The following is an 18,877-nucleotide window of genomic DNA, read 5'->3' as shown; positions in this document are numbered from 1 at the left end:
AAAGTTAATTTTTTCCCAAAATATTATTTTTGTAGGCGAAATAGCTCCGTTTGTTCTTCACGTTTGGCTGAGATATCGCCCGGAAATTTCGGTCACAACACCGAAAAATATTCCAAATTAGCTCCATAATATCGACAGAAACATGGCAAACGTTGTTTAGAATCCATCCTCAAGGTGATTTTCTAATATCTATTCGATAATATATCTGTCGGGACAATTCCTTTTTCTCTAGGACCGATTGGAGTAATGGCTACCTCTGCACTTTACGCGAGAATCTCTCTCGGAGCCACCATGTGACCACTTACGCAATGTGCCCCCATACGGCTATTCTTCAACAGAAATGCGTAAAACTATATCACAATGCTGTAGACACCTTGGGGAATACGTAGAAAGCGTAAGCTCGTTGATGGTACATTCACAGCCATATAGGGAGTCATTGGAACGCAGCGCTTTCAAAACCTGGGGCACTTCCGGATTGGATTTTTCTCAGGCTTTCGCCTGCAACATCAGTTCTGTTATACTCACAGACAATATCTTTACAGTTTTGGAAACGTTAGAGTGTTTTCGATCCAAAGCTGTCAATTATATGCATATTCTAGCATCTTTTCCTGACAACATATCCTGTTTAAAACGGGAACATTTTTTTTCCAAAAATGAAAATACTGCCCCCTAACACCATTAATGAGAGAATCACTGACATGATGTCAGCTGGTCCTTTTGTGGCAGGGCTGAAATGCAGTGGAAATGTTTTTTGGGGATTCAGTTCATTTGCATGGCAAAGAGGGACTTTGCAATTAATTGCAATTCATCTGATCACTCTTCATAACATTCTGGAGTATATGCAAATTGTCATCATATAAACTGAGGCAGCAGACTTTGGGAAAATTCATATTTGTGTAATTCTCAAAACTTTTGGCCTCGACTGTGTGTAAACTTCTGACTTCAACTGTAAATTGCACTAACTGGACAAGAAATGTAGTTCTTAACCCAAGAAAACAATTTATAATATACCTCCTCCATATCGTGTAATTTGAAAAAACTCATTTGAATTGAAAGTCAACTATCACTCTATACTCTTAACACAGGTGTGAGTGTTAACGAGGACAAGGCTGGAGATCATTCTGTCATGCTGATTGAGTTCGAATAACAGACTGGAAGCTTCAAAAGGAGGGTGGTGCTTGGAATCATTGTCCTTCCTCTGCCAACCATGGTTACCTGCAAGGAAACACGTGCCGTCATCATTGCTTTGCACAAAAAGGGATTCACAGGCAAGGATATTGCTGCCAGTAAGATTGCACCTAAATCAACCATTTATCAGATCATCAAGAACTTCAAGGAGAGCGGTTCAATTGTTGTGAAGAAGGCTTCAGGGCGCCCAAGAAAGTCCAGCAAGCGCCAGGACCGTCTCCTGAAGTTGATTCAGCTGCGCGATCGAGGCACCACCAGTACAGCGCTTGCTCAGGAATGGCAGCAGGCAGGTGTGAGTGCATCTGCACGCACAGTGAGGCGATGTCTTTTGAAGGATGGCCTGGTGTCAAGGGCAGTAAAGAAGTCACTTCTCTCCAGGAAAAACATCAGGGACAGACTGATATTCTGCAAAAGGTACAGGGATTGGACTGCTGAGGACTGGGGTAAAGTCATTTTCTCGGATGAATCCCCTTTCCGATTGTTTGGGGCATCTAGAAAAAAGCTTGTCCGGACAAGACAAGGTGAGCGCCACCATCAGTCCTGTGTCATGCCAACAGTAAAGCATCCTGAGACCATTCATGTGTGGGGTTGCTTCTCAGCCAAGGGAGTGGACTCACTCAAAATTTTGCCTAAGAACACAGCCATGAATAAAGAATGGTACCAACACATCCTCCGAGAGCAACTTCTCCCAACCATCCAGGTACAGTTTGGTGACGAACAATGCCTTTTCCAGCATGCTGGAGCACCATGCCATAAGGCAAAAGTGATAACTATGTGGCTCAGGGAACAAAACATTGATATTTTGGGTCCATGGCCAGGAAACTCCCCAGACCTTAATCCCATTGAGAACTTGTGGTCACTAGAATATGTGGACATCTATAAGTACCTAGGTGTCTGGCTAGACTGCAAACTCTCCTTCCAGACTCATATCAAACATCTCCAATCGAAAATCAAATCAAGAGTCGGCTTTCTATTCCGCAACAAAGCCTCCTTCACTCACGCCGCCAAGCTTACCCTAGTAAAACTGACTATCCTACCGATCCTCGACTTCGGCGATGTCATCTACAAAATGGCTTCCAACACTCTACTCAGCAAACTGGATGCAGTCTATCACAGTGCCATCCGTTTTGTCACTAAAGCACCTTATACCACCCACCACTGCGACTTGTATGCTCTAGTCGGCTGGCCCTCGCTACATATTCGTCGCCAGACCCACTGGCTCCAGGTCATCTACAAGTCCATGCTAGGTAAAGCTCCGCCTTATCTCAGCTCACTGGTCACGATGGCAACACCCATCCGTAGCACGCGCTCCAGCAGGTGTATCTCACTGATCATCCCTAAAGCCAACACCTCATTTGGCCGCCTTTCGTTCCAGTACTCTGCTGCCTGTGACTGGAACGAATTGCAAAAATCGCTGAAGTTGGAGACTTTTATCTCCCTCACCAACTTCAAACATCAGCTATCTGAGCAGCTAACCGATCGCTGCAGCTGTACATAGTCTATTGGTAAATAGCCCACCCATTTTCACCTACCTCATCCCCATACTGTTTTTATTTATTTATTTTTCTGCTCTTTTGCACACCAATATCTCTACCTGTACATGACCATCTGATCATTTATCACTCCAGTGTTAATCTGCAAAATTGTAATTATTCGCCTACCTCATGCCTTTTGCACACATTGTATATAGACTCCCCCCCTTTGTTTTTCTACTGTGTTATTGACTTGTTAATTGTTTACTCCATGTGTAACTCTGTGTTGTCTGCTCATACTGCTATGCTTTATCTTGGCCAGGTCGCAGTTGCAAATGAGAACTTGTTCTCAACTAGCCTACCTGGTTAAATAAAGGTGAAATAAAAAATAAAAAAATTAAAAATCCTCAAGAGGTGGGTGGACAAACAAAACCCAACAAATTCTGACAAACTCCCAGCATTGATTATGCAAGAATGGGCTGCCATCATGTGGCCCAGAAGTTAATTGACAGCATGCCAGGGCGGATTACAGAGGTCTTGAAAAAGAAGGGTCAACACTGCAAATATTGACTCTTTGCGCCAACTTCATGTAATTGTCAATAAAAGCCTTTGACACTTATGAAATGCTTGTAATTATACTTAAGTATTCCATAGTAACATCTGACAAAAATATCTAAAGATACTGAAGCAGCAAACTCTGTGAAAATTAATATTTGTGTCATCTCAAAACTTTTGGCCACGACTGTACACTTCGGCTGAAGACATTAAAACTTGTTTTTCAGCCACTCCAGAAATTTCTTGTTAACAAACTATAGTTTTGCCAAGTCGGTTAGGACATCTACTTTGTGCATGACACAAGTAGTTTTTCCAACAAATGTTTACAGCCAGATTATTTCACTAATAATTCACAGTATCACAATTCCAGTGGGTCAGAAGTTTACATACACTAAGTTGACTGTGCCTTTAAACAGCTTGGAAAATTCCAGAAAATGTCATGGCTTTAGAAGCTTCTGATAGGCTACTTGACAAAATTTGAGGCAATTGGAGGTGTACCTGTGGATGTATTTCTAGGCCTACCTTCAAACTCAGTGCCTCTTTGCTTGACATCATGGGAAAAATCAAAAGAAAATAGCCAAGACCTCAGAAAAAAATTTGTAGACCCCCACAAGTCTGGTTCATCCCTTGGGAGCAATTTCCAAACGCCTGAAGGTACCACATTCATCTGTAGAAACAATAGTACGCAAGTATAAACACCATGGGACCACGCAGCCGTCATACCGCACAGGAAGGAGACGCGTTCTGTCTCCAAGAGATGAATGTACTTTGTTGCAAAAAGTGCAAATCAATCCCAGAACAACAGCAAACGACCTTGTGAAGATGCTGGAGGAAACAGGTACAAAGGTATCTATATCCACAGTAAAACGAGTCCTATATCGACATAACCTGAAAGGCCGTTCAGCAAGGAAGAAGCCACTGCTCCAAAACTGCCATAAAAAAAGCCAGATTACGGCTTGCAACTGCATATGGGGGACAAAGATCGTACCTTTTGGAGAAATGTCCTCTGGTCTGATGAAACAAAAATACAACTGTTTGGCCATAATGACCATTGTTATGTTTGAAGAAAAAAGGGGGACGCTTGCAAGCCGAAGAACACCATCCCAACCATAAAGCACAGGGTGGCAGCATCATGTTGTGGGAGTGCTTTGTTGCAGGAGGGACTGGTGCACTTCACGAAATAGATGGCATAATGAGGTAAGAAAATTATGTGGATATATTGAAGCAACATCTCAAGACATCAGTCAGGAAGTTAAAGCTTGGTCGCAAATGGGTCTTCCAAATGGACAATGACCCCAAGCATACTTCCAAAGTTGTGGCAAAATGGCTTAAGGAGTGGCATCACAAAGCCCTGACCTCAATCCCATAGAAAATGGGTGAAATTCACAAAGCCCTGACCTCAATCCCATAGAAAATGTGTGGGCAGCTTTTTCAGTTCTGCCCACACATTTTCTATGGGATTGAGGTCAGGGCTTTGTGATGCCACTCCTTAAGCCATTTTGCCACAACTTTGGAAGTTTAAAGGCACAGCGAGCAAGGAGGCCTGCAAACCTGGCTCAGTTACACCAGCTCTGTCAGGAGGGATGGGCCAAAATTCACCCAACCTATTGTGGGGAGCTTGTGGAAGGCTACCTGAAACATTTGACCCAAGTTAAAAAATGTAAAGGTAATGCTACTAAATACTAATTGAGTGTACAGTATGTAAACTTCTGACCCACTGGGAATGTGATGAAAAAATAAAAGCTGAAATAAATCATTCTCTCTAATATTATTCTGACATATCACATTCTTAAAATAAAGTGGTCATCCTAACTGACCTAAGACAGGGAATTCTTACTACGATTAAATGTCAGGAATTGTGAAAAACTGAGTTTAAATGTATTTGGCTAAGGTGTATGTAAACTTCCGACTTCAACTGTATTTAAAGTTGCCTTGCTAACTTCAGTAGCTAACTACCAGCGCAAGTGTGCAGACTTTTTGCTGAAGAACCCCTTTCATTCTCTGGGGTACACGGAAAAGGTGTGAATTAAAAGCGAGGGTTGTCCTCTGCCTGAGATCAGTTTCATGAAGAAGGCTGAAAAGGTGAGAGCGTTCAATATCAACTGGTATCAAATGTATAGCTGGTTAACAGGGAGCCTATCATCAAGCCACCTGTAATTGCACATTACAATTCTTTACAAGCTGAACATCTTTTCTGGGTTGTCAAAAACAATTCAGAATGATTTGATAGCTTCCATCGCATCATCCATTAAACGTTAGATTAAAGAGAGAGGTTGACGCAGCACATTTTTTTCCCGCATGTACTCAAGTAGGCTTTGCACTTTCCTCCAGTGTTTATTTAGCAAAGACAATAACACATAATCACAAGCAAAAACTCATGACATAAATGTTGCCGCAGCCTAGGCTACACCTAAACATTAGAAATCTGACATGCTTTATGGGATGAAAACAAGATGATTTTTCCGTCTGATCAACTGCAGGCTACTAATAAGAGCAGCTGCATGCATCCTATGCTCCCTGTCCATCTGGTCAGGGTAAACTAATTGGTAACGTTATGTATTTATAGTCCATTTGTGTGTCAGGAGAAAATGTGAATTTGATCACATTTCTATTATATTCAAAATTGGGCTGGCTAGGCTGCCTATACGTTTTTCATCCAAAAGTATTACCAGGAATGAATCAATCAACATAATAGTGATGGCAGATGTGTCATTTTATTTACAAGGCCTACAGTTTCATAGGCCTGCATGATGCAAACATGCATAAAGCCAGCTCAGCCCTGTGAATTCCATTGTCTATCAGTTGTTATCTGTGTCTGAGTAGAGGAAATCCCCCTCCTAATCTAGTCTAAATATAATTTATATGAACAAATTTAAGGAAGCTGCAGTTTGACAGGGTTTTCATCAACCCCCAGGGCCAGGAGTTTTTTTAAACAATGTGACTTGATTAGGAAAAAATGGTCCCATCATAGCCATTATAAAACATTTTTACAACTGATTAATCACTGTCATGCCTTATTGGGTCCAGAGTTTTCATAGTTAGGTTAACCTATCAGGAAAACCCCACCGCTCTGGGACCTCTGGTGCCACCAGTCTGCTTGCAGTAGTCAGTTATCGTCAGGTATGTGGATGATCAGGGCTTTATTCAGGAACGTTTCTTGGGCTACTTTGATGTGTCAAGTGGGTGAGATGCGCAGTCTGTGTTTGACTACATGAATTTTGAGATGTCGGAGTTTAACTTCATAGAGAAACTCATCCAAACCTACGGTGGCGCAGCTGTAAAATAATGTATCTGCTATTTGTATTTACAGCTAAGTCCCCTCCTGTTCCCTGATTAACAGGTGATGACTACTCCGCTCCACTACGATTGTCAACTTTCTCGTGACATGAACTGAAGCCACAACGTCTCATGTACCTGTTCATCCACTGGCACATTGAATGTTTTCCTTCCAAGCACTGCAAGTACCCCTATCAATTTTCTCTCATTGCTGTATGTAGAGTCAATCACATACACAAATCACATTATTACAGATCAAATTTGTATAACTGTGTAGTGTGTTGTGTTATTGTTTTTTGTCTTCCCAGTAAAATCCTATCCTACACTGGTCAAGCCTCTGAACACCTCAACTCATGCCACATACCCTCATTCAATCACTGCTGTGATCCTTTTCCAACACTGTGTAAGTAGCCCTCTCATTCCCCTTCCCCAAAATATTGTACTATAAATGTCTTTATTAAATGCTTTAGGTTAAAAATAATTTGTCTTTGATGATTTTTTAAACACACTTTGTGGTCTCTATGCCTCCCGTGCCTATACCATGGGTCTCCCATCCTCCTCAATTTTTGAAGTCACCAGCCTCCACTGGCACACTCATAAAAACTGTAATATAACTGTTGTTTTATTAAAATGTCTAATGACATGGTCAATCCTTGTATGTAACAAAGTCACAGACAATTTTATAAAAACATTTCCAAAGTATTTATAAAAAAAAAAAAATTATTAGCAAAAAATATTTGCAAGTAAATAATACTAACATTCCTTCAGATATTCAAATATTCTGACAACCGTGCTCATCCCTATTTTAATCCTACCCTGTGATGTCACAGAGAAGCATTTTTTAGGACCTTTCTTCTTATCTTTTTAACCAAAGATCACATATGTTGACACTGGTTTGGTGCTGGATATAATGAATGAAGTTGAAAAGTGGTAGAATTGTCCTTTAACGCCTTCTGTGCTACAGGGATGGAATCCGATTTTATTGTTCCTCAACTCACACCTCAAACACTTAATTCAGGTTACAGTGGAGTTAGCCTGCCCCGAAAAACTTGACAATGGGTACTTGCATACGGGTAAACATTTGAGATTTGTGCACTGATAAATGCCTAAATTGCCATGCAGTGGCTATACAGTAACATGCTATACATGACGTCAGAGCTCTGACTGCACTTCTCAGCGCTGTATGGGTTTTGACTGACAGCTGTTCTGAACTTGAGCCCCTCGCACGACAAGAAGTTGCCCCCATCCCTCCCACTAATTTGGCAGCTTTTATACACTTTTTGTTGCTTAAGTGAGGGAATTGCTGTAAATTAAGAGGAGTATGTATTTTGAAAGATGAGACGTTGAGGATTATAATAAATATTGCTTTGACGTCATACAAGCAAACCAAACACCCGTGAGTCTAAATATACACTTCACACTTCCATATCATACAACTCATGTCATAAACACTGTGTACAAAACATTAAGGTTAAGGTTGGGTTCTTTCCGTGACAAAGACTGACCAGCTGAATCCAGATGAAAGCCATGATCCTTATTGATGTCACCGGTTAAATCCACCTCAATCAGTGTAGATGTAGGGGAGGAGATTTTTAAGCCTTCAAATCAAATGTTATTTGTCACATGCGCCGAATACAACAGGTGCAGACCTTACCATGAAACGCTTACTTACAAGCAGTTAAACAACAATGTAGTTAAGAAAAATAAGTTAAGAACATTTTTTACTAAATAAACTAAATCAAAACAATTCTAAAGTAACAATAACGAAACTGATTCAGAGGGCTTGGGTTAAATGCGGAAGAAACATTTCAGTTGAAGGCATTCAGTTATACAACTGACTAGGTATCCCCCTTTCCTATATACAGGGGGTACCGGTACCGAGTCAATGTCAAGGTTAGTCGAGCTAATTGAGGTTATATGTAGAGTACCAGTCAAAGGTTTGGACACACCTAATCATTCAAGGTTTTTTCATTATTTGTACTATTTTCTACATTTTAGAATAATAGAGAAGACATCAAAACTATGAAATAACACATCAAGTAGTGACCAAATAAAGTGTCAAACAAATCAAAATACATTTTATATTTGAGATTCTTCAAAGTAGCCACCCTTTGCCTTGATGAGAGCTTTGCACACTCTTGGTATTCTTCTACCTCGGGTTCAGATCCTCGGAGCTCCCAGCCTCAACAGAACATGAGGCTGCCTGAGAGACCGGCCCATTCAACATCACCAGCTGTCATCATAGGCAGCTCTATGGTGAGAAACATCTCGGTCCCCAAGGCAAAAACTCTGTGCTACCCAGGAGCACGAGTACAGGACATAACAAGGCTGCTTCCGACTGTTCTACCACAGATGCCGGGAGCTGACACTGTCGTAGTCCATGTGGGGGTCAAACGACATCAGAAAGGCTAGCTCGGAACATTTGAAAATTGATTTTAAAGAACCGATTTTAGCATTAAAAGACTCTAAAGAAAATGGCCAATAATTTCAGGTCCAGTACCATCGTTGGGCCGCAGATGTGAAAGATTCAGCAGACTGTTGGCATTAGACATCTGGCTAAAAGACTGTCGTAGCTCTGCTGGAGTCACTGTTATTGATAACTTTGACACCTTCTGGAAACAGAAGATACTCTACAGGATACTCTCTCCTCTTGGCTCCTGGACTCGGTCCACGCATTTCAAGGCTGCGTTGAAACAATGACTGGTAAATTATCCAAAACCAGTTAAGTTAATCTCTACCATTGTGACAATGAGTCGTCATAATGCTGCATCAAATGTACATGATCTTAGGGGCATTGGCAAACACAATGTAAGTCATTTAATTTATGTACCCCTAATTGCACCAAATACATCTGTTTATCCTACAGCTATTGTTTGCAGTAATCATGACCCTATAAACCAGAGTTACACTGTTAGCACTGAGGCGGTGTGCAATAGTAGGAAGACCCCTTTATGCAGCTCACCCTGCACTATCAGCTCCAATGTAAATAACATGAGTAAGTCTACCTCTGATAAGCTTCACATTAAAGCATTAAAAACAATCAAGCAACCCAGAAAAGTGCTAAAAATAGCCCATATAACATATGTAGCCTAAGAAACAAGATCCATGAAGACAATAACTTGCTTGTAACAGATGACATTCATATTCTGACTATCTCTGAAACTCACTTAGATATACCTTTGATGATACAGTGGTAGCAATACATGGTTATAACATCTACCGAAAATACAGAAATGCCAACGGAGGCGGTGTTGCTGTCTATGTTCAGAACCACATTCCTGTAAAGCTTAGAGACAATCTAATGTTAAATACTGTTGAAGTAATATGGCTACAGGTTCATCTGCCTCACCTAAAGCCCATTCTGGTGGGAAGCTGCTATAGACCACCAAGTGCTAACAATCAGTATCTGTATAATATGTGTCAAATGCTTGATAATGTATGTGATATCAACTGAGAAGTATATTTTCTGGGTGATTTAAATATTGACTGGCTATCATCAAGCTGCCCAATCAAGAAAAAACGTCAAACTGTAACCAATGCCTGCGACCTGGATCAGGTTGTCAGTCAACCTTCCAGGGTAGTTATAAACAGCACAGGAATGAAATCATCAACATGTATTGATTCCATCTTTACTAATGCTGCAGAATTTTGCTTTAAAGCAGTATCCAAATCCATAGGATATAGTGATCACAATATAATAGCCATATCTAGGAAAACCAAAGTTCCAACGGCCTAATATAGTGTATAAGAGGTCATACAATAAGTTTTGTAGTGATTTATATGTTGATGATGTAAAGAATATTTGCTGGTCTGTGGTGGGTAATGAGGAGCAACCAGACGCTGCACTTGACGCATTTATGAAACTACTTATTCCAGTTACTAATAAGCACACACCCATTAAGAAAATGAGTGTAAAAACGGTTTAATCCCCTTGGATTGATGAGGAATTTAAAAATTGTACGGTTGAGAGGGATGAGGCAAAATGTATGGAAATTAAGTCTGGCAGCCAAACTGATTGGCAAACGTACTGCAAATTAAGAAATCATGAGACTAAACAAAATAAAAAGAAACTACACCATGAAACAAATATAAATTATATAAAGAATGATAGAAAAAAGCTTTGGGGCACCTTAAATTACATTTTGGGGAAAAAAGCCAACTCGGCTCCTTCATTCATTGAATCAGATGGCTCATTCGTCACAAAGCCCACTGATATTGCGAACTACTTTAATGCCGTTTTCATTGGCAAGATAAGCAAACGTAGGGATGACATGCCAGCAACAAACGCTGACACTACACATCTAAGTATATCGGACCAAACAATGAAAGACAAGAATTGTACTTCTGAATTCCATAAAGTCAGTGTGGAAGAGGTGAAAAAATGATTGTTGTCTATCAACAATGACAAGCCACCGGGGTCTGATAATCTGGATGGAAAATTATTGAGGATAATAGCAGATAATATTGCCAGTCCTATTTTCCACATCTTCAATTTAAGCCTACTTGAGACCGTGTGCCCTCAAGCCTGGGGGGAAGCTAAAGTCGTTGCGCTACCCAAGAATAGTAAAGCCCCCTTTACTGGCTCAAACACCCGACCAATCAGCCTGTTACCAACCCCTAGTAAGCTAGTGTTTGACCAGATACAATGCTATTTCACAGTAAACAAATTGACAACAGAATTTCAGCATGCTTATAGGGAAGGACACTCGACAAGCACGGCACTTACACAAATGATGACTGGCTGAGAGAAATTGACGATAAAATGATTGTGGCGGGTGTCTTGTCAGACTTCAGTGCAGCTTTTGTCATTATCAATCATGGTCTGCTGCTGGAAAAACGTATGCGTTATGGCTTTACACCCCCTGCTATAATGTGGATAAAGAGTTACTTGTCTAACAGAACACAGAGGGTGTTCTTTAATGGAAGCCTCTCAAATATAATCCAGTTAGAATAACCACGGGTAGCTGTTTAGGCCCCTTGCTCTTTTCAATTTTTACTAACGACATGCCACTGACTTTGAGTAAAGCCATAGTGTCTATGTATGCGGATGACTCAACACTATACACATCAGCTACTACAGCAACTGAAATGACTGCAACACTCAACAAAGAGCTGCAGTTAGTTTCAGAGTGGGTGGCAAGGAATAAGTTAGCCCTAAATATTTCCAAAACTAAAGTATTGTATTTGGAAATAAACCCTAAACCTCAACTAAATATTGTACTAAATAATGTGGAAATTGAGCAAGTTGATATGACTAAACTGCTTGAAGTAACATTAGATTGTAAACTATCATGGTCAAAACATATTGATGCAGTAGTAGCTAAGATGAGGAGAAGTCTGTCTATAATAAAGCGATGCTCTGCCTTCTTAACAACACTATCAACAAGGCAGGTCCTACAGGCCCTAGTTTTGTCGCACCTTGACTACTGTTCAGCCGTGTGGTCAGGTGCCACAAAAAAGGACTTAGGAAAATTGCAATTGGCCCAGAACAAGGCAGCACGGCTGGCCCTTGGATGTACACAGAGAGCTAACATTAATAATATGCATGTCAATCTCTCATGGCTGAAAGTGGAGTAGAGATTGTCTTCATCACTACTTTTATTTATGAGAAGTATTGACATGTTGAATGCACCGAGCTGTCTGTCTAAACTACTGGCACACAGGTTGGACACACATAAATACCCCACAAGACATGCCACAAGAGGTCTCTTCTAGAGATCGACCGATTAATCAGAATGGCCGATTAAATAACAATCGGAAATCTGTATTTTTGGACACCGATTTGGCCGATTTAAAATAAATAAAAAATGTACACCTCTATTTAACTAGGCAAGTCAGTTAAGAACACATTTTTATTTTCAATGACGGCCTAGGAACGGTGGGTTAACTGCCTTGTTCGGGGGCAGAACGACAGATTTTTACCTTGTCAGCTCGGGGATTCAATCTTGCAACCTTAGTTAACTAGTCCAACGCTCTAACCACCTGCCTCTCATTGCACTCCCTGAGGAGCCTACCTGATACGCAAATGCAGTAAGAAGCCAAGGTAAGTTGCAAGCTAGCATTAAACTTATCTTATAAAAAAACAATCAATCAATCATAATCACTAGTTAACTACACATGGTTGATGATATTACTAGTTTATCTAGCGTGTCCTGCGTTGCATATAATCGATGCGGTGCGCATTCGCGGAAAAAGGACTGTCGTTGCACCAATGTGTACCTAACCATAAACATCAATGCCTTTCTTAAAATCAATACACAGAAGTATATATTTTTAAACCTGCATATTTAGCTCAAATAAATCCAGGTTAGCAGGCAATATTAACCAGGTGAAATTGTGTCACTTCTCTTGCGTTCATTGCACGCAGAGTCAGGGTATATGCGATAATAATAAATGTTTTGTTTTCGAAATTATAGTTTCCGGATTCGACCACATTACTTTTGTGCATTTTGCCAGCAGCTCTTCACTGTGCTTCAAGCATTGCGCTGTTTATGACTTCAAGCCTATCAACCCATGAGATTAGGAAATGGCTAGATAGTTAGCGGGGTGCGCGCTAATAGCGTTTCAAATGTCACTCGCTCTGAGACTGGGAGTAGTTGTTCCCCTTGCTCTGCATGGGTAACGCTGCTTCGAGGGTGGCTGTTGTCGATGTGTTCCTCGTTCGAGCCCAGGTAGTGTAGGAGCGAACCATTAAGGAGAGCAAAAGCATTAAATATAAATAGGTCTAGTTGCCAGGCTGAAGTAGCAAGGACATGCACATTAAGAGAAGATGACACCCAGGCCATATGACACCCAGACCATACGTACATTTATGACAGCTGGACGTACTATGGTCAGCAGGATACAGGAAGAAAGATGGAAGCAAGATAACTGATGACTAACACATGAAACATAAGCATGCAATGGATACATTATTTTTAGGACGTCAAAAGGGTTCTACCATCGTTATAACCTAACCAAAAGCAGATATGAGCGTTAGTGGGCGTGAACTACCTCTGAGATGTGAAGAAAATAATGGACAGGTCAAGGGAAGCTATTTTCATATAGAGGAAGGGGACTCTATACGTTATGCAAAGACAGAATCCTATAAAGGCAGGACTCTGTAATATGAGAATTTGGTCTCTTTCCATGGAGGGGCTCGGCCCTGTTATGTTTGTGATAGGGTCCTTCCATGGAAGGGCTCAGTTTTGCTACTTTGTATTAAAGTGTATATTGAATTCAAAAGTTCTTGTAAGAGTGTTATATTTCTGAGACGATTCTCCATGACAGTAGGAGCGAGGAGAGGGACGGAAGCTATACTGTTACACTGGCAATACTAAAGTGCCTATAAGAACATCCAATAGTCAAAGGTATATTGAATACAAATGGTATAGAGAGAAATAGTCCTATAAATACTATATTAACTACAACCTAAAACCTCTTACCTTGGAATATTGAAGTCTCATGTTAATAAAAGGAACCACCAGCTTTCATATGTTCTCATGTTCTGAGCAAGGAACTTAAACGTTAGCTTTTTTACATGGCACATATTGCACTTTTACTTTCTTCTTCAACACTTTGTTTTTGCATTATTTAAACCAAATCGAACATGTTTCATTATTTATTTGAGGCTAAAATAATTTTTATTGATGTATTATATTAAGTTAAAATAAGTGTGCTTTCAGTATTGTTGTAATTGTCTTTTTTTTATTTATTTTTTAATCGGCCGATGAATCGATTTCAGCTTATTTTGGCCCTCCATTAATCGGTATCGGCGTTGAAAAATCCTAATCGGCCGACCTCTAGTCTCTTCACAGTCCCCAAGTCCAGAACAGACTATGGGAGGCACACAGTACTACATAGAATTCCATGTAGTCATGGCTCTATCTACATCAAGTAACTGATGCAAGCAGCAAAATTAGATTTAAAAAAACAGATTAAAAAACACCTTATGGAACAGCAGGGACTGTGAAGCAACACAAACATTGGCACAGACATATATACACACACACACACACACTATAAATACACATGGATGTAGTACTGTAGATATGTGGTAGTGGTGAAGTAGGGAACTGGGGGCACACAGTGTGTTGTGAAATCTGTGAATGTATTGTAATGATTTTAAAATTGTATAAACTGCCTTAATTTTGCTGGACCCCAGGAAGAGCAGCTGCTGCCTAATGGGGATCCATAATAAATACACATACAAAATGAGGTAGTCAACTGGAATGCATTTCCATTAAGAGGTGTGCCTTGTTAAAAGTTAATTTGTGGAATTTCTTTCCTTCTTAATGCGTTTGAGCCAATCAGTTGTACTGTGACAAGGTAGGGGTAGTATACAGAATATAGCCCTATTTGGTAAAAGACCAAGTCTATATTATGTCCAGAACAGTACAGAATCAAGAAATGGTCCACCACCCAAAGGACATCCAGCCAACTTGACACAACTGTGGGAAGCATTGGAGTCAACATAGGCCAGCATCCCTGTGGAACACTTTCAACACCTTGTAGAGTCCATGCCCCAACAAATTGACGCTGTTCTGAGGGCAAAACGGAGTGTAACTCAATATTAGGAAGGTGTACCTAATGTTTTGTACACTCAGTGTACAGTGTCAACGTTTAGGATCACTATGTTTGTTGTACAGTTACAAGATGTCATACTCTGAGTAGTTCTTAAAAAAAAAAAATGTTTAAATTAAGCTAAACGTTCTGATCTGTTGCATCAGCCTCATTATGTAGTTTTTTTTAAAGCTAATGGTTGTATTAATTTGAGCTCTATCACATCCCACAACTGTCCCAGACTATGTTTGGAATATTTATTTATTGCACAGAATAGGTCAACTCTTGTACTATGGGGAACAGTAGATTGACATAGGTTAGTGCTGTTGCTGTTCGTTAGGCCTACTCATCTTGTTGGCTGACGAAAGGTAAATGTGGACAGTTCTTCCAATATCTTCAATATGCACCTCGAAATAGGATAAGGACGCGTGCAGTTGCGTCCCCGATAGACACATTGGGGACTCAACTGCAAGTGTCCTTATCCTATGCACGCGTTCTTATCCTATTACAAGTGTCTTCACTTGTAGCCTGTGAGAAAGACCCGATCACGTGATGGAGAGCCATTTGAGTGAGATGATAGATGCTTCGGAGCAGGCAGCACTCAGGGAAAGGGCTGCAAATGTGATTTTTTTAGGGTGTATTATGGCCACACAAAGGGGATGCCGCCGGGAAATTCAAGGCATTATCAAGTGCTTGTCAAATTGTGAATGAGGGACTGATGAAGTGTGTAGAAACAAAGCAGAGCCCATGCCTTTCAGGCAACTTTTTTCAAATCATCATTAGAGTCACATCATGCAGCCTGACAATGTATTAAACATCTAAACATATAGCCCAATGTTTGTAGAACAACTAAAGTTACATTAATAACACTAAATTAAGCATATAAGAGTACCTATTTATTTGTTAACTGCTCAACACAGAATAGCCACATGTGCACACTCCCTCAAATTGTTTGGAGAAAATATCCCTTCTATATTATTCAGCTTTGTTCAATTGTATTCTTCACACTATAAAATAATGCCATGGAATTCTAAGCAAATCTTATCTGCTAAATGAACTAGTGTAGCCCACAGCCATATGTTAGGTCCTGATCTGGCTATGCCATAAGGACAACTCAGAGTATGCTATTCTGTTCTTCTGAAGTAGAATACATTTTCTTCATATCATGTTTCTTTAGACCAGTCTAAAATAAAATAATGGATTTATTGTGAAGGTGTAGGCTATATTACATGGATTTATTGTGATGGTGTAGGCTATATTACATGGATTTATTGTGAAGTTGTAGGCTATATTACATCGATTTATTGTGAAGGTGTAGGCTATATTACATGGATTTATTGTGATGGTGTAGGCTATATTACATGGATTTATTCGACTTTTTAAAATGTAGATGTTCCAAAGTTCTGCATCAGTGGCTTGTAGGCTGTGTGTGGAAGCCAGACGATGCTAAATGTGTTTAAGATGAATTAACGGTCAATTACTGTGAGACCGACAGTTATTTGCTTGACAATCACCGGCTGACTAAATTTCGAGACCATCACAGCCCTACACAAGACCAAAACGGTTGCACTGTATAGCCCTGACAGATGAGCTGCTAATCAACACTAAATAGCTATGTTTTGCAAATATGGGTCAACAAATAAATATTGATCAATTAGTGAACTGTTACAGAAGAAGACTGGAGTCTAATCCACACACACCATTATTCTTACCTGATGACATTGAATCTGAATCTCCCTTTTCATCTCCTTCTCTCGCAGTTCCACTCAGCCCTGGTGTTTTCCTGCAATCGACTAGCCACACAGACACCCTCTTCAGACCCCACAGTGAGGCACGACCTGGGGACTCCGGGAGAGGGGAGGGGGGCGGGAAAGACGTGTCCTGGAAAACACATATGCGTAAATAATGACAGAATCAATTTAGGGTGGGAAACTCTCCTACATGTCAAAGAAATTTGAATTCTCAAAAGTCTCAGCAGTCTTTCTTTGACTCCTCTCATTCTCTGGACCTCCTTCCCAAACTGTATTGGAAGAGAAAGTCCAATCAGAATCACCTTTATTTGCCACGTACATTTACATATATAGGACATTTGGAGGAACCTCAAATATTCTCCTCTAATGTATTCAAAGAAGGAGGTTGAAGAATCAAGGAAGGACTGTTGAGAACCAAAACACTCAATGACTGGGAAATACTTACCTCCAGCCGGTTGCTAGGAAACCAATCCTTGTCCTCCATGTCCCATTCTTCATTGCAGTGAATAACATTGCCATCATCATCAACAGTCTGGCTGGGACTCATGGGAGCCACACTATATTCTTCCTGTATCTTTCTGATGTCCTGTTTCACTATACAGCCCTGGGAGGGCCAGAAAACAGCATTTTGCCTAGGTTCTGTAAAGAGAAGAGTTCAACTATTGGTTAAAACAAAGGGTGTAGCTGGCTTTCTACCTAATTCCAGGCATATCACTCTCTAAATCCTAGAACCTTCAGTCGGAGAGCGAACTCTGAATACAAACTAAACTAAAATGAAAAGGAAAAAAACGGAGGTCAGTAGAATGCCTCCGCAACTGTTTTTAAGACAATACCAAAGATTTGTATAACTAACCCAAGATACACCACAGTCTGTTGTTTCCAAAGGGATCAAATTAAGCATACTGGGCAGAACAAACATACATTTTGCCATTATGGCACCCCTACTTTGTGAAGTGTGTGTGTGTGTACAATAACTCAAATCTCTTCTAAACACCAGCATTTTTTTTTTACTTTAGCAAAGGTTAAAGTCTACAAAACGTACCACTCTGTTCATAACATATTCCTTGTTTTGTGATTAAAGGTTCCGTAGATTTAGAAAATTAGCTGAATGTCGTCCCAGTTCCATCTCACTCCATACTCTCCCACTGCTGGACACTGGGCTTCCTTCCTCTCCTCAACATATTTGATGGGGAATAGGGAATGGAAATTCCAACCGGATGCTTCAGATTTATACATCCCGTAAAACATCTGGCTCGTTGATCTATAGTCATGGCTAGATGGGATACAGCTTTTGTCAGGTTTAGGTTGGTTTTTTTGGGGGGGGGGGGGGATATTTTAGCTAACCTTAACCTGCTGCACAAGATCTCCTAAACCTGCTACGAAAAATCTGTAAAGTCCCTTCTAGACAAAACATTGTTCTATCTGTGACAAAACTCACTGGTGTCTTCAGTCTCCCCTCCTGCCTCCTCTTTCAGTTCCAAAACGTCTTCCTCCTCCTTTATTGAGATAGCCATCTCTTCCTCTTTCATTATACAATATTCTTCTTCTTCTTCTTTCAATGTGATAGTCTCCTCTTTCATTCTGAATTCGTCTACTTCCTCTTTCACTACAAAAGGTCCTTTCTCTTCGTTCACCATAACAGCCCCCTCTTCTTCTTTCAATGTGATAGCCTCTTCTTTCTCATTCGTCGTTCTGAAAGCTTCTTCCTCTCCTTTTACTGTATCCCCGTCTTCTTCTTTTACGACAATGTTCAGCCCCAGAGGTTCTTTCTCTGTCCAGCAGACCTCTTTTTCAGCAGCGGGGGAGAAGCTTTGTGAGCTCATTGTCGGGGATGTTAGCTAGCTAGCATGAGCGACTGCCCTGGTGCTAGGCTCAGTATCAATCTTAAATTGCAAATTCCGTTTAAATCAACTAGTACATACGTTATCCGAATTGGGTTTGAAACACTACTATTCATGTAAAAAAAAATGGTCTAAAGTGATGCAATGGGTCGGTTTTATGTTGGCTAACAAGCTACCGGTACAGAGATGGCTGAATCAGTAGCCGTGTTGTTGTTGAAGAAGCGTCTTCTTCTACTTCTTCTACTTCTATCAG

At 40.4% G+C, this 18,877-nt stretch overlaps 1 protein-coding gene across 1 annotated transcript in view; it reads right to left on the bottom strand.

The window, feature by feature from the left end:
* LOC110493746 (uncharacterized) overlaps positions 1–18,877 on the bottom strand; it is a 29,773-nt gene extending 10,896 nt beyond the window's left edge. Inside the window, 3 exon segments of the mRNA XM_036949744.2 lie at positions 16,745–16,913; positions 17,229–17,422; positions 18,222–18,877. Of these exon segments, the coding sequence (XP_036805639.2) occupies positions 16,745–16,913; positions 17,229–17,422; positions 18,222–18,606 (748 nt within the window). The 5' untranslated portion in view covers positions 18,607–18,877.

This window comes from Oncorhynchus mykiss, chromosome 17 (assembly GCF_057628025.1).
Source record: "Oncorhynchus mykiss isolate SJ-2025 chromosome 17, ASM5762802v1, whole genome shotgun sequence".
NCBI classification, from domain to species: domain Eukaryota; kingdom Metazoa; phylum Chordata; class Actinopteri; order Salmoniformes; family Salmonidae; genus Oncorhynchus; species Oncorhynchus mykiss.
This window is presented reverse-complemented; position numbering and strand designations above follow the sequence as displayed.